The sequence below is a fragment of the Conger conger genome, chromosome 15, assembly GCF_963514075.1.
Source record: "Conger conger chromosome 15, fConCon1.1, whole genome shotgun sequence".
Taxonomy (NCBI): Eukaryota; Metazoa; Chordata; class Actinopteri; order Anguilliformes; family Congridae; genus Conger; species Conger conger.
This window is the reverse complement of record NC_083774.1, coordinates 25,999,758-26,020,656: the sequence shown is the minus strand read 5'-3', so window position 1 is coordinate 26,020,656 and position 20,899 is coordinate 25,999,758. Positions and strand designations below refer to the sequence as shown.

Here is a 20,899-nt window from a genome sequence, read left to right as displayed (position 1 = left end):
GCATTTTATCATCAAAAGTGTCTTACCAATACATTGATTATCCTACCTCTGATTGGTGCACAGTTAAGACATAGGCATTGAAAGGAATATAACAACATACAAAATTATATCACTGTTTGGTACATGATTGATGCATTACCATATAGAAAAATGTACAAAGTCAATAATTGGTTAGATCTTCATGCATATTGGGCTAGCACACAGTGACCCCCTAGCCCTTAACATCACACAAACACTTCCAAATAGTTCCAGAAATAACTATTTGGTCTCTCAGAGTCATCTTGTTTCAGGATTCAAGATTTGCAGTGTCTCTTCTAGCTTTCCAGTGATAAAATAGGCCATATGTCCTCAAGCCTGGGATGTAAGTGGGTCAGAGGCCACAAGCCTGCAGTGTCATAGAGAGAAGATAGATAGAAGGGAGGAGGAGAGACACAGATTCAAACTATACAGTCCCTTCAAAAAGTATTGGAACAGCTAGGTCAATTCATTTATTTTTGCTATACACTGAAGACAATTGAGTTTGCGGTCAAAAGATGTACAGGTTGTGACAGATACATATTTCAGCTTTTATTTAAACAACTTAGAACATATCACCTCTTGTATCAGGCCACCCAATTTTTAGGTGAGCAAAAGTATTGGAACATGTGGCTGACAGGTGTTTCTTGTTGCCTAGATGTGTCCTGTTAGATTAATGTGTTAAACAATAAATAGTTCTGAATGTCTACTCTTGGTTTTAGTCCTGGGTTTTGCCTGTGAAGACTGCATTTGTGTTAGGAAACTAACATGAAGATCAGAGAGCTGTCTTTGGGAGAAAAGCAAGCCATTTTGAAGCTTAGAAAAGAGGGGAAATCATTGGGGATAGCTTGTGCAACAACTTGGAATGTCCTGAAAGAAACCACTGGCGTACTGGGCGGAAAATAACAGCAGTTGATGACAGAAACATTGTGTCCGTGCCATCACAAACAATCTGCACAGGTCAGGGGTGAAGGCATCTCAATCAACCGTTCAAAGAATCAAGAGCGGAGGCTATACCACAAAATGCAAACCTCATCAGTCGTAAGAATCGGAAAGGGAGATTACAATTAGCATAAAAGTTTTATCGACTATCCATTTCACCTCCTGAAGAGAATGAAGGGAAAAACCTCCAGAAACAAACAACAACTGAAAAAGGCTGCATAAAAAGCATCACAAAAGAAGAATGCAACAGTATGGTGATGTCACTGGGTTGTAGGCTTGATGCAGTTATTGCAAGCAAGGGATATGCGACCAAATATTAAGTGTTTTCAAAGTGTTCAAGTGTTATCAAAGGTCCTATGTTCTAAGTAGTTTAAATGGTAGGCATTTATATGGTGCCTTTATCCAAAGCTCTTTACAATTGTTGCTTCTCATTCACCCATTCACACACACACTGACGGTGATTGGCTGCTGACCAGCTTGTCAGGAGCATTTAGTTTATTAACTTTATTAATCCCCTTCAATGTTTTTTCATTTTCAAATTAAGAGTTTGCTTATTATAAAATGTGTTACTTTGAGGCCTATGAAGACAATAATGATAATCATGAGAGTATATTTCGGTTAGTGAGTCAAACAAACTTGAAATATAATTCCAGTCTGAAAAAAAAGAATAATAATTCCTGCCATTTAAGCAGTCATCTGCCGGCCTGGAATCAAATGAAAGACATAAACGCTTATGATCAGTCGTACTGTTACAGAAACATTGGCAGCGGTTTCATTGGAAATTAATATGACATAACAGATGATTTTTACTAATCCATTTAAATAGCGGGTCCTTCCAACAGAATGGCAAAAAGCCCAATAATAAATGTAGATGACAGACGGCCTACAAATGTAAAAAGAACCCTCCTTTCTCTCTCTCTCTCTCACTGGTCCCTGACACATACTCCTTTTTGTCTCTCTGTTCTGATCATATCATTCCTAGCAGGTGTCTAAGAGGCTCCGCACACCTGGGACATCAAAAGAGGAGGCGGAGAATGCAAGGGTATATGTGGACGTTATTGAGGCAAGGTCAAGCTTTTCAACAGCGATGATAATTGACCGTCTTTGCCGAAATAAACATGACCTCATGTTCTCCCTCCCTTTCGCATCTTGAATACCCGCACGGCCATTTCAATAGCCCACTCTGCGTCATTTCGGCAGACTTGCAGGTGTTTTCAGGGCATTGTGCCTTTTCCTCAAAGTGCCGTTAATCTCTACCTGTTGTGGGTTATCACTCATTTCCTTCCCTCTTTGTTTATATGACCATTTATATTATTAAAAGCCATTTCAAGCTATATATTAGTGTCGTTGTCGTGAAAAGACACTAAGGCTCATTATCATATTTTTCTGTGTATGTGTTACGGCTGGTGGGTAATAGAGAAAATTGTTCATCTCATCTAATAAATGTCTTGTCGTGTGTGTGTATCTGGTATTTGTGTATGTTAGCTTGTGTAATGTCATTTCATGTAGAGAGTAAATGTTTGCCTGCGTAATGTCATTTCATTAAATGAGTAAATTAGGTGTAAATGAACGTAATGTGGAACAATATTCAAGAAAATAATCTGTGTGCGGAAGAATATGTGTGAACAATATTTTTATCTTGGTGTGGACAAAGACTATGCCAGGAAATGGATGTTAACAGTGCAAAGATGATTAGGTTAAAACTTGGTTTCACATCTGCAGCGTTTTCAGCCATTGTTTCGTATTTCAAAACATCACCAAAACTATACTTGTATGTGATGTTTGAAATGGAGTTACTCCATTTACAAACATAGCCCCCATTTGGCTAATCAATTGGTAGTATTAATCCTATTGGAATTAGAACTGAAAGGTCTTTTTTTTTTAAAGCTTGATAACATAACAGTTTTGGCAATATGAAATACCTTTGTAATGTAAATGTAATGTATATCACATTTCATGACTTTGATAGTTATTGGTTACATGATACAGTTGCATTAACGGCAATAGAAATTACAGTTTAGATTACCATTTGGTATTAAAGACCCCATTGTTTAAACTATGAAACAGAAATTGCTGGATGCTACTAAAAATGGAAAAAGCATCCATAAATCTGCAGTGTATGCTAATTTATGAAAGACTGTATGAAATGGAATTTGATTGCAAATGCTGGGAAGGAGGGTGGGAGAGACTCCTCATTGTTTGATGTGGGCTGTTTGTCACCAGAGAGGCCGATAAGTGGATTCTGCACATACCTGCTTACGCTGCCAGGTTATAAAAGTCCCTCCTCACCTGGAGAGACAGGCACTCACGTTGGACACAGTCACATACCTGCTGGCACGTTCACACTCTGGAAAAGGCAGTCACTCATAGATGCAAACACATACACATTGACTTCCATCAACACATATATATATAGTCTGTCAGTTTCACTGATCTCCTGACTTAACAGGGACATAGTTAGCAGATAACGCTTACTCATGCCAGCGCAAGCCATTACAGTGTTCAACTCTGTAGAAGAGAAATGCTGGGAGATAAGCTCAGGAAGGAACACTAACATCTCCGGTGGAAGATACTGAGACCCAGGAGTGTGGAGGGACGGACTGAGATGGACACTGCATCGCTGGTAAGGGCAAACATACTCTCAGTGAGGACCGTGTTATGTAGACCTGTACACCAGCTTCTTACTGCAAATATTAAATCAGCCAATCATGTGGCAGAAACTAAATGCCTACATGCATCCAAATGTGGTCAAGAGGTTCAGCTGTTTTTCAGACCAAATGTCAGAATGGGGAAGAAATATGATCTAAGGGACTTGAAATCATTGTTGGTGCCTGACAGGGTGGTTTGAGTATATCAGAAATGTGTGATCTCCTGAGATTTTCATGCACAACAGTCTAGAGTTTGCAGAGAATGATGCGAAAAACAAAAAATCGTGTTGTTAATGAGAGAGGTCAGTTTTACATTTGGGATCAAATTGAGAAAAAAATATTGTAAGAATTTTTTTTTACCTGTAGTGTGTCACCTTCCTTTTGTCTCTGAAATTACTAGCTTTTCATTTAAAAAATATGAAGAATCTGTAAGAAACATGTAATTTTAGAGCCTAAGGAACAGTAAGTGAAAGTTTTGCACCTGTATGGGAAAGTGCTACCAGAATCATTCCCAAATAAATCTGTGATTAAAATAAAAATGGTTGTATATTTTCTTACATTTTATACAGTTACAGAGGGTCAAAATAGCACTGCACAAAATCACACAGCATCAATATAAAAAGGGTTAACTGGTTTTTAAGATGTCAAACACTGAATGGGGTCAAATTGACCCCAAACATAATAGGAGGGTTAACATGTCACAAAACGTGATCTTGACTCATCTGCTATGCTGGAGGACAACCTGCCCATACAACTCAATGTATTTTTCCCCCAAAATTGTTTTTTAAATCACAGGTCAACTACAAAGCATATAAATATAGCAATAACAAAGATTCATTATGGTTAATTTCTGCACAATTTGTGGTTGCGCAAATCAAGCTGCTTGGGAGAGAATATATGAGAATATGTTTTACCATAAGCGAGTGACCGTGATTACACCTGCTGAGTGTAGGTGTCAGCTACTTTGGACTGTTAGTTACGTTGTAGCTTATTTCTGTGGTGTCACCGCTTTTATGTTAGTAGTGCACACATCAAAAGTATTAGTAGGATTATTATATTATAAGTTATAGGTAACTAGGTTACATCTGAACTGAAGTGCAGCTGTAGAGGACACACAGAGGGTTGCTGCTGTAGTGAAGTTCTCCTCTTAGATCTTTGTTTTCTTCTGTTACAGGTCAACCATCAAACCTTTATGTAACTGATATTGACTGGGCAACATCATAATAATTTCAAATGGATGCCATCTCATCTAGGCCTATTTTAACCCCTGTGTTTGACCACATGAATGAATGAATGGGTTGCTATGGGTGGCTATGGCTGCTTGTCTTCCAGCACGTCATCGTCAAGTGAATTGTCACGTGATTAAGAATGATCCATATCACAGCGTTTTTTTCACAGTGTCAGTAAATGTTTCAGTCACTGTTTTTCAGTTACCCTTCTCCTTATTGGCTCTGGCTCTCTCTCTGACCCTCCCCCTGCTGCCTCCAGCCACGCCCCACTCCCCATCCATGAACCAGTCAGGTACTTCCTGTTTTGCCTTTGAATACAGTGCATGATGGTACATAACAACACCTGCACACTGTTATTTTTCCTTTATTAAAATGTTGTATATCTGAGCATTAATACAGAAAATTCTTCATATTCATATTTTAGCATGTACTTGAAATATGTGGTTATATCTATTGTGAAATAACAGTTAAATGCAAAGGTATTGGGACATTGACACGATTTTTATTTCTGGCTCTGTACTCCAGAACATTGGACTTGAAATTAAGTGATGAATGTGAGGTTGAAGTACAGACTGTCAGCTGTCATTAATATTGTTTATCCATGTACAGTGGCTTCAGAAAGTATTCAGACCCCTTCACTTTTTTCTCACTATTTTATGTAGATTCAATTTTAAATGGATAAAATTGCCATTTTTACCCATCAATCTACACTCAGTAGCCCATAATGAAAAGTACAAGCATGTTTTTTGCATTTTTTGATAATTTATTAAAAATCATGAACTGAAATCTTTCATTTACATTCGTATTCAGTACTTCGTAGAATTCTTTCCACAATTTCATTGTGAAGGTCGAAAGAGACTTCATGGCTTGGCTTTGTCCTGACATGCAGTGTGAATTGTGGGACCTTATATACACAAGTGTGTGCCTTTTCGAAACCATGACCCATCAATTCAGTTTGCCACAGGTGGACTCCAATCAAGATCTAGACACATCTCAAGGATAGGATTCACCTGACCACAATTCGGAGTGCCGCAGCAAAGGGTCTTATGTAATACTTATGTAATAATTTTTGTTTTCAGCACAATACAGTGTGCAAAGCGGCAGCCTGTAGCTAATGGTTAAGGTACATGACTGGGACCCGCAAGGTCGGTGGTTTGAACCGGTGGTTGTAGCCACAATAAAACCCATACAGCCATTGGGCCCTTGAGCAAGGCCCTTAACCCTGCATTGCCTCAGGGGGGATTGTCTCCTGCTTAGTCTAATCAACTCGTCGCAACACGTCGCTCTGGATAAGAGCGCCTGCCAAATGCCAATAATGTAATGTAATGTAAAAAAGTGAAGGGGTCTGAATACAGTCTGAAGCCACTGTGTGTGCTGCTGTCTTCCATATAGGGCCTGTGTACCTGGGCTCCAGGTTTGTGCAGGAGGCCCTACAGAGAGCTATTGAGCTGACCGACGCTGCGTACGCACACACAGGCGAGAGGTGATTACCTGGACAGGCTGGATGCCACTTATGTCACTTCCTGTAGTGGTACTACTCCACAGAAATGTTCACATACATAACCAAAGTTACTTTGCTTCAGTCATTATGTATATAGATATTATGTCCATATTGCTTAAGTCTATTAGCCCTCTCCTCTGCCATTCGTATCCAGTTATGTGAATGTATGAACGTTTGATTCTGTGCCTGATGCTTGTGTGCATACCAGCGAAATCAGACACAGCTGTCTTCCCGTCCTCTCTCTCCCACGAACATTAGGGTGAAGATGTCCTTATCAGAGGGCTCAATTAGACCCAGTGACCTGCTGGCCCAGTTCAAGCAGACGGGGCCCAGAACCAAGGCACACATCTGGGCTGCGGAGGTCCTGGACAACACCGTGGAGCTCATCCGCGAGATGGTTTACACTAACACTATGACCCAGCCCAACCTAACTGGTACTACATTTCAATTGACTGAGAAAACTGATTGTAAAATGGTGATATTTGCTACCTGGCGCTTCAGGGCTGGCATCAGTGGTGGAAGAATATTCTAGTATTCAAGTTTGTTCTGGAATTTGAGCGCTTTCAGCATGCTTATCAGAAATTAGGTTTAATTGAAAACCTTCCCGGATTGTGATTGTGATATTGTGTATGGGTGTGCAGAGACAACACGATCTGTATCTGGTCAACAAACAAGAGTGTCTGTGTCTTTATCAGTATTTACGTTGTTGTTGTTGTTGTTGTGGTTGTTGTTGTTGTTGTTATTATAATTTATTTTTATTTTATTAACTTCAGTCTGAAAATTGAATTCTTTTGAAAAATATGTGAACAAATACCTCATTTTAAAACTAAATGAAATAAACAAGGTGTAATCAGGTCTGTGTGTGTCTGTCACAGAGATGCTGGGTTTGGACGATGTGATGGTATAATCAGGTCTGTGTGTGTGTCCGTCACAGAGATGCTGGGTTTGGACAATGTGAAGGTGTAATCAGGTCTGTGTATGTGTGTGTCTGTCACAGAGATGCTGGGTTTGGACGATGTGATGGTATAATCAGGTCTGTGTGTGTGTCCGTCACAGAGATGCTGGGTTTGGAAGACGTGGAGACGCTGCTGCAGGCTACTGGCTGTTCCGCCGAGCTCCGGCCTCCTGTCTGTGAGACAGGCTGTCTGTCCGAACGCTACCGCACGATCACAGGGGAGTGCAACAACAGGTCCGAACCCTAACACACCCCTAACACACTGCACACCTGTATATCACCTACATACACCAACCCTAACACACCCTGATATACATACACCACCCCTAACACACCTCTACACCTGTATATCAGCTACAAACACCAACCCTAACACACCTCTACACCTGCCCATCCGCTATATACAACGCACTGCACGCCTGTATATCAGCTATATACACCAACCCTAACACATTTCTACACCTTTACATCTTTTACGTACACCAACCTTAATCTTATGCCTGTGAATAACAGGAAGCAAATGAGCTCAAATTGTATAGGCTAACTGGATAACTAACTAGTGATATTATTTTCCTATGTTTGTCATTATATTCAGATAGCTATCTGTAGAGCTGAGACAGAGGGATCAGAAACCTTTGGTAGCCTACTTGTTTTCTAATACTCTGTACATTAGAGCAGTATTTTCATAGATAACATTCACTTTATTTACTTGATAGAGCTGAATTTACCATTACTGTAAATGTATTATACCATAACTTTGCAATCTAGCTAGCTAATGTTGCCTAAGCAGTAGTCATAGTAGCTATGACTAAGTAGTCATAGCTAATTAGCTGGTGAATACTGGTGGATATACAGTCGGTGTAGAGAAAACTGTTGTTTGGTGTGGATTTTGTTGAGTGTTTGGGTAAATGTTCAAGGGTGTAATGTGTTGGTATGGAGTTTGTTGAGTGGGTAAATGCTGGTGGGTATACTGTGGTGGTGTGGATGTTTTTGGTAATACTGTGTTTGGGGTTATTTCCATGTGCCTGGTCCCTCCAGACAGAACCCCCTATGGGGTGCAGCTAACACCCCCTACACCCGATGGCTTCCCCCGGAGTATGAGGATGGTCGAGCTGCACCCCGGGGCTGGGACCCCCAGCACATGTATTACAACTTTACTCTTCCCCCAGTAAGAGACCGTGCCCTTTCACCTTTAACCCTGCCCCCAGTAAGAGGCCATGCTCTTTCACCTTTAACCCTGCCCCTGGTATGAGACTGTGCCCTTTTACCTTTAACCCTGCCCCCAGTAAGAGACCATGCTCTTTCACCTTTAACCCTGCCCCTGGTATGAGACTGTGCCCTTTCACCTTTAACCCTACCCCCAGTAAGAGACCGTGCCCTTTCACCTTTAACCCTGCCCCCAGTAAGAGACCGTGCCCTTTCACCTTTAACCCTGCCCCTGGTATGAGACCGTGCCATTTCACCTTTAACCCTGCCCCCAGTAAGAGACCGTGCTCTTTTACCTTTAACCCTGCCCCTGGTATGAGACTGTGCCCTTTCACCTTTAACCCTGCCCCTGGTATGAGACATGTCCTTTTACCTTTAAACCTCTCCCTGGTATAAGACTACGCCCTAACCGCTGAAGTTGAAGGCCATATCAACAGCTGTGACAGGTGACAGAATTTAAGCAGAATACTTGGAGAATATTATAAAATATTATAAAATTAAAATACTTAATCTCAAGTAAAGGCCATTCAGCCCAGCGAGACCCGTTACCACTGCCCTAAGCCTGGACTGGAACGTGCCTCGGGTCTTTGCATCAACTACACAACCTAGCAAGCTGTATCACACATTCACAACTATCTCTGTAAAAAAGAAAAGTAAATATACGTATGTGTGGAATATACCTTCATTTCCATAGGTAATTTAGCGAATTTCCGTCTAAACCCCCCTGTTGACCAAACTCAATCTGAAGAGCCTTTCAGCTTTCAGCTTTTCACTGCAATTCAGTCTCAGTTCATTCCTTTTATAACAGGGCTGCTCAACGCTATTCCTGGACACCTACCATCCTGTATGTTTTCACTCCAACCCTAACTTGGCATACCTGATTCTACTAATTAGCAGCTCAACAAGAGCTGTTGAATGTGGTGTGCTTTGTTAGGGTTGGAGTGAAAACCTACAGGACAGCAGATCTCTAGGAACAGGGTTGGGCAGCCTATATAAATACTGATATTGTTAACCTTAATTATTTAAATGAAGTAAAATTCCTTCTGCGACTGCGCCTGCCTTCCTTAGGTGCGCTCGGTGTCTCAGGTAGTGCTGTACACCCAGAACGAGGACATCTCCATGGACGCCTCGCTGTCCCACCTGCTGGTGGAGTGGGGTCAGTGGCTGGACCACGACCTCACCCTGACCCCACAGAGCCCCAGCACCTCCGCCTTCCGCACGGGGGCCGACTGTGCTCGCACCTGCAGCCGAGACGCGCCCTGCTTCCCCATACAGGTCCTCCACGGCTCTCTCTCGCTCTCTCTCTCTAGCATTTATGATTCTTTATAAATGCTAGACAGCATGATACCTTGTAACTGTTATATGATGATCATAAATGTGCAGTGTTGCATATTATTAAATCATGTTGGTTTTTGATCAAGCTCACTGTAGTTCTGAAGTCCTGAATAAGGACCTAATGCAATGTTTATACTGTTACTCAAATCTAATATCTATCTTTTTTTACACACACAAACTGCCTCCTTACTAAGTTTCTTTTCTTTATCTCTCTTCCGCCATTTTTCCAGTTTTACTTCTCTTCTTCTTTCTTTTTCTCTATCTCTGCACCTCTCCCCCTTCCTCTTCCTCTCTTTCTTCATGCCCCCTCCATCTAGCTTCCTCTCTCTCTTCCCCCCTCTCTGTATCAACCCCCTCTCTTCCTCCGTCCCTCCCCCCGTCCTCTCCTCTCCTCAGATCCCCCTGGCGGACCCTCGCTCTGGCTCCCAGGCCTGCATGCCCTTCTTCCGCTCGGCCCCCAGCTGCGTCGCCACGGCGACCCCCCGCCCCCCTCCACCTCGCAGGGAGCAGCTGAACGCCATCACGTCCTTCGTGGATGGCAGCATGGTGTACGGCAGCTCGGCCTCGCTCTCCTCCGCCCTGCGTGACCTCTCCTCCCCGCTCGGCCTGCTGGCCCTCAACCAGCTGCACTCGGACCAGGGGCTCGCCTACATGCCCTACCTGCCCCGCCCGCCCCTCCACCCGGACCCCTGCGGCCCCTGCCGGGGGCAGAACTGCACGGAGACGGAGACCCCCGTGGAGCTGGCCAACCTCACCTCCTGCTTCCAAGCAGGTACGGATAGGCCCCCGCTGCTCTCAGCTCATTACAGTTATTTAGCTGACGCTTTTATCCAGTGACTTAAAACCTGATTTATACTTTGTTGCACACCCTTGAGGCAAGTATTAAAGTTGATTTGACTAAGCAGGGCCCAGAGTCCCCCCTAGAGCAATGTGGTGGGCCGGCCTGTAGCGTAGTGGTTAAGGTAAATGACTGGGACACACAAGGTCGGTGGTTCTAATCCCAGTGTAGCCACAATAAGATCCGCACAGCCGTTGGGCCCTTGAGCAAGGCTCTTAACCCTGCACTGCTCCAGGGGAGGATTGTCTCCTGCTTAGTCTAATCAACTGTACGTCGCTCTGGAAAAGAGCGTCTGCCAAATGCCAGTAATGTAATGTAATGTAATGCTCAAAGGCCTAACGGCTGCACTGACATTATTGTGGCTACACTGGAGCCTGAACCAGCAACTTTCCAGGTCCTAGTCAAGCACATGGCCATTTTCAAATTAAAATGAAAATGGCTGACCTCACGCAGTATTGTCAAATCAATCATTTATATGAGCTGCAAATCAGCAATGACAACAATACTGTTATTTGTGTTACATTTACTGTTACTGGTTAATTCAATGAAATCCAATTAAATGTATCCCCGAGGCCAATTAGTTGCTGCCTTAATACTGTGGGGCTTAATGTTCATCTCCTACCTTGGAGTTACTGAAGGCTAAACCTATAGCAGCAACTATTTTAGATCTTTACATCATAACGTGATGACATTTTGTGCAGGGGATTCGCGGGCGAACGAGCACTTGGGAATGATCGCTCTGCACACGCTGTTCCTTCGCGAGCACAACCGGCTAGCGCTCCAGCTGCACTTGGTCAACCCCCACTGGGGCCCCGAGACCCTGTACCAGGAGGCCCGCAAAATCGTGGGGGCCATGCATCAGGTCCTCTCTCTCTCTATCACTCTCCCTTCTCTCAGTCCGTCACTCTGTCTCTACCTGGCTGCCTTACCTCTATCCTACTCTCTGCCTCTTTGCCTGCACTCATTACTTCATTCTAATGAAAAACTCTTTAATAACTCTCTAATATAACATAATCCTGCTGTAAAATCCAGCTATGCCAGTTTGGCCATATTGAAAATTGAGCTGGTCATGAAACTGTTCTAGCTGTGTATGAGCTGGTCAATCAGCTAGTGCTGGTAGCTTGTCTGTTTCAAAACAGTTTGGGCTGGTGAAACCACATCAAGTCTGAACTGATCGAGCTAAACTGTTTCACCGTGGGGACGATATCATCCTTTTTTCCGATTTTCCTTCAGTTGCCTAGTGGGCGTGTACCTGACAACCCTCCCACTCGTTACCATCATTCGCACCAGCTGTGGTAGGGCTACTTATAAGCTCTCTGGCTGTAGCTCGGTGCTTCAGTGTCTTTTTCTTTTTTTTTCTTTTTTTTTGCCACTTCCTGAAGTCGGCGCTATAGCGGTCTCGCTCGCCATTGTGGTCCTGACAATATCCTTGCGATTATTGTCAAACCCTTTTACTTTTGTTCTTTTTTTGCTTCCTTTGAGCTCCTTAGTGTGGGTACTGGAAGCGTTCCTTAGTTCAGCTCCCTCTCCCACTTAGTTGGTGGGAAAGTGGGTCTTTAGCTAGGTCTTTGCTTTTCCTTCTCCTCGTTTCTTACGAGTTCGCCCAGCTTGTGGGTTGCTTTATTTTGGCACAGCCGAGAGATTATTCTCTCCTCGTTTACTACGAGTTCGCCCAGTTTTAGTGGGTTGCTTTACTTTGGCACTGCCGAGAGATTATACTCTCCTCCTCGTTGTTACGTGTTCACCCAGTGTTCGTGGGTTATTTTATTTTGGTATTACCAAGAGGTTTCTCTCTTTTCTCCTCTATTTTCGTCAGGGAGTTTATTTTGTTTTCCTTTTGATTTTCGTCTTGTTTAGTTCCTGGTCGTGTCGCGCCTGGGTTTCCACCCTGGCTGCTTCCCCCCCCCTTACATTACCATCTTGAGCTGGGAGTTGGTCTGAACTGGTCAACCAGCTACCAGCTGTTTCAAAAACTTGATGTGTTTTTTCAGCAGATAACATACTGACGAAAACAGGCCATTCAGCCCAACAATGCTCACTATTTCCTACCACTAGAATGTACTTGGCTTAGTTAGAAATCTAGATGGTTTCTACTGTAACGCCGGTCAATACTATCAGTGAATGTATTGAATGTTTACTGTTTCTAGACTAGTGTTCATTCAATACAAAATTGAATGTACACTACTCAAAAGCTTTAACTATGTTTCGGTGGCTGCTGGCCAAACAGATGATGGTGCCCTATAGTCACAACCTTCTACCATTCCCTCAAGCAAGGACAGGCAAAAGCCATTTCCTCATGAGCCCCGGCAATTCAGTTTTGTCCCTGTGAGTCTGTTTTAAATCCATGATGAAACCTACTCCAAAGGGACATTAAATACAAATAAAATAAGATTTTAGAAAATATTTTCACTGCAGCATATCATCTCTGACACTTGTATTATATCAAAACAAAAGTAATTCAATGATAATTTTTTTCCAGGTATCAGGAGGATATGGCGTATCGAATCCAATAAATCAGCTCACTTCAAAAACGAACTTAGATGTTGCCCAGATTTTGTTATTGTCTGAAATGTTTGGTCTGTATGCTTGTGCGTATACTGTACTTCTTCCACGGATATTCAGTTTTAAAAACTCAAGCCTGTAAAGTGGGCCAGGAGAACTGATAGATCGTGATTTCCTTTCATACATTCTTTCCCTCTTCCGATCATATTTCTCATATTCTGGTTTCAAACCATTTTGCCCATGAACTTCTTAACATGTTAGCTGAAATATGTGTTTGGCCAACACACAAGTAACACTGTCAATTTTCAGTTCGTTGGAGGCCCAATCAAAAGTTAGCATAGGCGGTGCCACAACACATGACAAAAGGTATATACTTCAGCTGAAGGCCAAAGGTCTCTAGCTAAGGGACTGAAACAGACCTGGGTCAAATACATAATTGATTTGGATTCAAATACTTTTCTGTGCTCGATTGAGTATTTCATGGGTTATACTGTATATATGGATGAGCTCAGTAAAGTGTAGAAAAGTAGTTGAATCCAAAACTATGAGCTACATATTTGACCCAGGTCTGGACTGAATCTGCATGTCCAGGGATGATTGTTATGACACATTATTACATTGACTTGGGTCTCTTAGTTCCGCTTGGTTGACTGTTGACTGTTGACTTACCTGCCTGTGGCCAGGTGCTGACGTGGGACCACTACCTGCCGCGGGTCCTGGGGGAGAGCGGGCTCCACTCCCTCCTCCCCCCCTACCGGGGCTACAGCGCCGAGATGGACCCCAGCATCACCAACGCCTTCTCCACCGCCGTCTTCCGCTTCGCCCACGTCACCGTGCAGCCCCAGGTGGCCCGCCTTGGCCCCGGCTACGTCCCCAGCCCCGAGCACCCGCCCCTGCCCCTCCACCGCTCCCTCTTCGCCTCCTGGAGGGTGGTGCAGCAGGGTAGGAATCAGGGAAGGGCTGTGGTCTCCAGCTAAGGGACTGAATCAGATCTGGGTCATTGTTTTGGATTCAAATACTTTCCTGCGCTCGATTTGATCTTGCCTGGTGCAACTGAGCCAACCAACTGGATTAGAAGGGGGGGGGGGTTTGCTCTTTTTGAGAGTATTTCATAGGTTCCAGTATACCAGATGAGCTCAGTAAAGCGTAGAAAATTATTTGAATCCATAATGATTACCAACCTATGTAACCCAGGTCTGAACAGTATGTCAATACAGTGGACAAGAGTGGTACAATTTGGATGGCAAATCACCCCCTCGCTGTCTTATGTGATATACTCCCTGCACCCCTCTCTCTCAGGTGGTATACTCTCTCCCTCTCAGGTAGCATACTCTCTTTCCCTCTCGCTCTCTCAGGTGGTATAGACCCAGTGCTGAGAGGGCTGCTGTTCTCCCCGGCGAAGCTGCAGAGTCCGGGGCAGATGATGGTGGAGGAGTTGACAGAGAGGCTGTTCCAGGCCCAGGGAGGGCTGCCACTGGACTTGGGGGCGCTCAACCTGCAGCGGGGCAGAGACCACGGCCTGCCTGGTACTGACTGCCGTACCCCCACACCCACTCACACACCCCTGTCCATAGCCTAACCCTACACATTATCAGGCTATATCAGCCCTCTTTATGAATGTGATGCAGACCTGGGTCAAATACATGATCGTTTTGGATTCAAGTACTTTTCCGTGCTCGATTGATTTTGCCTGAGGCAATCAAACCAAGCAAGAGGACCAGAAGGTAGAGTTCACACTTTTTGAGAGTATTTAATAACATAACATAACATAACAAAATAATGATAACAGGTCATTCAACCCAGCAATGCTACCACTAAAGTGTAACCACCTCTTAGTATGCTGAAGAGCTAAATAGTATCTAGCACCATATCAAGTTTTTTTGCAGTGTTTCTGCCTCCGGTGTGCCAGCAAGCTATAGCCTATTGGTTCCAATACACCAGACAAGCTCAGTAAAGCATAGAAAAGTATTTGAATCCAAAACAATTGGATATTCGACCCAGGTCTGGTCTGGTGTTCCCCCAGGTTACAGTGCGTGGCGTCGGCTGTGCAATCTCTCGGTCCCAGTGACCGAACTGGATCTGGCCCATGTGCTGGGGAACCACAGCCTGGCCCATAAACTCCTGGGTCTGTACGGGACTCCACACAATATCGACCTGTGGGTGGGGGCCATTTCGGAGCCCCCTCTCCCGGGGGGGCGGGTGGGGCCACTGCTGGCCTGCCTGATGGCCAAACAGTTCCGAAACCTGAGAGACGGAGACAGGTGAGGGATGTCGTTACTCTGTAATGGATCAGCAACTCTAATGACATTAAACTGTGATTAGTTCGCAGAAACCATCCAAGCCAGTGCTTCCCAGCTCTGTTCTACTGTCCTGTAGCTTTTCACTCCAGCCCTAACAAAGCACAACCTCGTTCAACAGCAAGAGATCTCACTGAGCTGCTAATTAGTAGAATCAGAATTTGAAGAATGCGGACGTTGTCATTGACGTGCTTCCTGCGGTATCACAAATGGATATTCTGAAGACACTTCACTGGTGTAGAGTGTCACTAAACGAACACTTTGAGGCCGTCTGTTTGCTGGACTGTGGTTGGCTTGAGACTTTGTGGTATTCCACTAATAAAACACAGTAGCAGCCTCATGTGTTGTTGGGGACTGGGGAAAAAATTCTAGAAAATATATATTTTTATTATTGTTGCAGAGAAACAAAAATGAAGAAAGCAAACAAAGTTGAACTCAGAGAGGAACAAAAATGTGCAGGGAGAGTAAAAAAAAAAAAAAAAAAAAAGGCCAAAGGGGTTTGTACAATGTACTTTCCCTTAAAGAAGTTGACTTATGAAGCACATACATGACAACAAAAGAGTTTATGTAAAATATTTGGCTGAATTTAGGTAATTCAATGTTGTGTTTTCAACGTTGGCCCAATTTTTTTCTCTTTCTTTCCGTCATTCTCTCTCTATATCTCTACCCTCCACGGAAGGTTCTGGTGGGAGAGGGAAGGGGTGTTCAGCCAAGCTCAAAAGGCCCAGCTCCACAGGGTCTCCCTATCCCGAATCATCTGCGACAACACCCGCATCGCCCACGTGCCCCCTGACCCCTTCGCCCGAACCGCGCACCCGGCCGACATGCTGCCCTGCACCCACCCCCGCATCCCACACCTGGACCTGAGCGCCTGGAGGGAGCGGGACACAGGTGAGGGGGGGGGGGGCAGTGGACAGGTGTGGGATGCGGGACACAGATGAGGGGGTGAGGGGGTGAGGGGGGGAGGGGGGGCAGTGGACAGGTGTGGGATGCGGGACACAGATGAGGGGGTGAGGGGGTGAGGGGGTGAGGGGGGGGGGGCAGTGGACAGTGAGGACATGAGACAGAAAGAGATGGACATAGTGATAGTTTGTGACCTTACACGGTTCTGTCTGCGTTCGGAGTGGTTTCGAGATATCGAGCTTCAAAGAAACCAAAGTGAATGGGCTCCGAGCAGATACAACCTTTTAAATGTTGCATTTTTTTCATACCTTTAAACTGTATTTTTGTGTATTTATGACACTATTTTTCATCAGAAATGTAAGTTAGAAACTTAGAATTCTAAGGTCTTGAGTTGGAAGGAGAGAGGACTGTGATGGAAAGCGTATGTTTGTCTGGGCACTGTATGTCTAGATCTGTGTTTATGCATTCAATTGGATATGTTATATTTCTGTGTTTTGGTAACATACGATGCATCATGCCAATAAAGTATTTTGCATGCGGGTGCCTGCCTCTCTCTCCCTCTCCCTCTCCTTCACCTCTCCTTCTCCTTCTCTCTTTCAGATCCAATCTGTGGTGCCATTCCCAGACTAAAGTTTGGTTTTTCTTTGCTCTGTGACTCCGCCCTGCTGTACCGTTGCCATGACGGCTACCTCCTAAACGGCCCCTCCTCCATCAGATGCGACCACAGCAGCAGCCAGTGGAGTCCGGCTCCGCCCTCCTGTCAAGGTGCACACCCCCACAGGGTCCAGCTCCACCCACATGAACTAGGCGACGTCGCAAACAGAAGAATGTGAACATTGAAATAGCAACTGGTAGGCAGTTCTGGTTTAAAATAGTGTGATAAAAGAATGTGTTTGTGCTCTACACTGTTTTAGATATAAATGAATGTGCTGGTCAGCCTTCGCCTTGCCCACAAAACCTGGAGTGTGTCAACACGCCTGGTTCCTTCACCTGCAAAGGTAAGAGCTTACTTTCCCCTTTGCCTGGCCATACGATTCCCAGATAACACCAAGCGTTTCAAGAATGTTGGAGAGCATTACATCTAGATTGCCATTTGGTTATGAGAGGGACATTCCAAACAGGCTTAGAATATAATGTTCCAAGCTAACATTTCAGACCTCTAGCTTACCGGCAATATCCCCTGATGGTTATCGGTTTTAGTCATGAAAAAACCATGAAGGGTCATTTAAAAAATATTCTGTGCATGTATTCCCAGATAGAATTAACATACACATCCATCTACAATTAATTTATTTTGTAGCTGGAATAGTATATGTTAACTAAATAACAGTCTAAGACCGTTTCTTGACGTTTAAAAATTACATTCAGGGGACATCCCGGAAACCGGATCAATGTACAAATGTGTGTGGGAAACATTGACATTAACATCCCAGGAATGTCCTAGAAACCCACCGTTCACACAGTTATTGGATGTTTGCGCCTGTATACTTAATACAACTGAGTCCGACTCACTAATAAACTAGCTCTCTCTTTCTCTTTCTCAGAGTCTGATGGCCTGCAGTCCAGCTCTGTCAGTTCAGTGGTGTCTGCAGTTGTGGCAGTCATTGGTGGTGTTGCCATGGTAGTGCTGGTGATCGTATGCTACCGAAGGTGAGGAAAAGACCATACAGATAATAATTAAATAAAATAATATAAAATTAAAAAAGAATACTAATGGAAATTGAGGAAATATAAATGTATACTAGAATGCCTCTGTTTCCTAAAAATTGGCAATCTCATCCAAAAAAAAAGAAGCTATATTTCCTACCCATAGTGCTATCTACTATCTATCCCCAGGTAGTTTTCTGAGATTTGACAAGTTTTCTAGATATCCACTGCCACCGTTGTGCTTACTCCCATCATCTTAACATTTGTAAAGGGTTAGCTAAAAAGTCCCTTTGTCGCCCTAAAAAAGATCAACCGATCATTTGCATGATTCTGGGGAGTGCACCGAAAAGTTTTCCATATACCAGGGAAATTCATGTTCCTATTGATCCAGGTACATATTGACAAAAATGAATTTTCCAATCTATCATTCAATTATAGATTAAGTATCACATCAAGTGAATTGTATGTTTGATTTATCTGTCACATTCTTTCTTCACAGGCAAAAGCATATGATTGGTCGGTGTTGCCAGAGAAAAGGCCAGTGGAATGGCAGGGACCACGCCCTTAAGGAGGGAACATCACAGTGACCTGAAGTGACCTACTTGAACAGAACATTGCATTAGAGACAGCACCAACATACACTTACTGAGCACTCTATTAGGAACACCTGTACACCTACGTATTCAGGCGATTATCTAATCAGCCAATCCTGTGACAGCAGTGCAATACATAAAATCATGCAGATACAGGTTAGGAGCTTCAGTTAATGTTCACAATATCCATCAGAATGGGTAAAAAAATTTTGATCTCAGTGATTTTGATTGTGGTGTGACTGATGGTGCCAGATGGGCTGGCTTGATAACCATGCTGGTCTAAAAAAATAAGTGTAACGAATACCTAATAAATTGCTCAGTGAGTGTATACTCAATTCCACCTCAAGCATCTTCTCAGTGGTATACCTTCCAGGCAGGCATAATTGGCTCGTTGCTCCGGGGGGGGACTTGGCAGGGTTAGTGGGATTGCCGCACACAGCACCTCGGAGTGCCTCGGAGTAACGGTCTAATTCAGATGAGACGGCTTGGAGAAGGCGCGTCGCTCTCAGGGTCACAAGATCCTACTGGGCCGCTGAGGGACGGGGTCGTAAGGCGGTGTATCTCCAGCTAGCACTAATTGGATTAGATTGGCTACCAAATTGGGGGAAAAAGTGGAAAATTGGGGAAAAAAAAGAAATGACCACACCACGTCAGCTCCGACTCCCGACTCGGACTCCCGATTCCGACTCCCAACTACGACTCCCGACTCCTACTCCTCACTCCCGACTCCCGTTGACCAAAGCTTCATATAATTATTTTGGAGGGATAAGCAGCTGAACAAAGAGATTATCCCCTTCCTTCTTGCAGCATATTGTCAGATCGTGCAGCCGATGCAGGATTTGATGTTTATCTTGTATTTTAGCTTAATGTATTGCTTGTATTTAAGCTGATGTATCGCCAGTATTGGGTTGGGTTTGTGTTATTTCACTAAATCCTTCAGAGCAATGTTAAATTCACAATTTAATTAAAATATTTCTGAGAATAAATATATTTATTTTCATGAATCTGTTGTGAAAATATGTAATTCCGGTAATTAGTCTGATTTTTACATTTCTATAATTATAAACCATTCAGACCTAAAGATCACAGGAAGTACAGAGTAACTGCAGTTATAAGCTATAGCGTCTTGAAGGCTGTACCACAACGCATTTCAACCAACAAATGGGCTCTTCATCTGTAGTTTTATTTTTTTTAAATATTGAAGACATGACAATCATTTTCAACCTCCAGTTTATGAAACATAAGTGCATGTAATGTGCATGTGTATTTTAAGAGCACAGATAACAATGAAAATATGCATCGCTGTTCATTGACGTAAGTGCAATGAACAAATAACATCATCATACCGTCTATTCATTTGTCATGTGTTAAAGATCAGTTCAGATCAGGGTAAAGTCTTACTAAATAGATGTAATAACGCTGATCTGTTTCCACTGTTCCTCTAGGGGCAGCTTTACTTGGATTCTTCCAGGCAAATGATTCCCGTTGTGCAGGTTCTGATAGCTCTTTCGACGAGGGAACAGCTCACAGAATTATTGTAAAACTTAAATCAAATCTTTTATTAAAGCATTCCGTCAAATTCCTCTATGTCCCAAAGACCACATTTCATCAGCTTGTCCTCTGTACTGATATCAAGCGTGTCAAATCTACAGTAAAAGTTATTCAAACTTTCAGAAAGGTGAATGCCTTGTACCTCTGGCTGAAGTTGGATGAAATTCAAACTTGGGTTTGAATCTCAGTATTTTATTTTATTGAAGAGTAGTTTTCACAGTTTGTGTCCTGGGGGTATTCACTTCCTGTGAAGAAGCCAGAGGAAAAGAGCAGGACTCCAGCTGATTAACAATTTCATGGACACTGTTGTGCCAGTCTCTTTTGACTACCATAGGAAAACAATATATTACATTTTAATTTAATGCCAGCAATAGATAGAGTATTTTCTAAAGTAGAACTGGAACAGAAACATAGGTAGCCAGTCTGCACATTCTCTGGGGAGTTATCTGGTTAGAAGGCAGCTCCACACTGCATGATTCACAAGTTCTATTATTGCTCTTCTTTTCAGTTTTAATACAGATACAATGCGCCCTCTTGTGGTTATTTCTTTACCGTCCCCCTGTGGTGGAGTTGAGTAACTGCTAGAGTTATAAGTCTAAATTCTTCTTTATTTCAGTTATTATTTTGTAAAGATGACGCAGACTTTTATATCCTTTAAATGGTAATATACATTGCCTTCCATAATGTTTGGGATAAAGACGTTTTTTTGTGCTTTGCCTCAGTATTTCATGATTTGT

At 43.4% G+C, this 20,899-nt stretch overlaps 1 protein-coding gene across 1 annotated transcript; it reads left to right on the top strand.

Annotated features, from left to right (window-relative positions):
- Positions 1–342: 342 nt before the first annotated feature.
- Positions 343–19,548, top strand: epx (eosinophil peroxidase). The gene is made up of 17 exons (XM_061221246.1): positions 343–361; positions 5,004–5,126; positions 6,227–6,317; positions 6,594–6,769; positions 7,392–7,524; positions 8,329–8,458; positions 9,565–9,771; positions 10,228–10,603; positions 11,371–11,531; positions 13,855–14,113; positions 14,527–14,697; positions 15,195–15,432; positions 16,148–16,359; positions 16,972–17,136; positions 17,286–17,391; positions 17,938–18,021; positions 18,518–19,548. Exons 1-17 carry the CDS (start codon positions 343–345, stop codon positions 18,603–18,605), a joined length of 2,739 nt encoding a protein of 912 aa, XP_061077230.1. The 3' UTR covers positions 18,606–19,548.
- Positions 19,549–20,899: the final 1,351 nt, after the last annotated feature.

Excerpts from the sequence above, each read along its gene's own strand:
- epx (XM_061221246.1), top strand. Across the intron at positions 14,698-15,194 it reads CAGAGACCACGGCCTGCCTG|GTTACAGTGCGTGGCGTCGG; the intron begins GTACTGACTGCC and ends GTGTTCCCCCAG. Across the intron at positions 15,433-16,147 it reads AACCTGAGAGACGGAGACAG|GTTCTGGTGGGAGAGGGAAG; the intron begins GTGAGGGATGTC and ends CCTCCACGGAAG.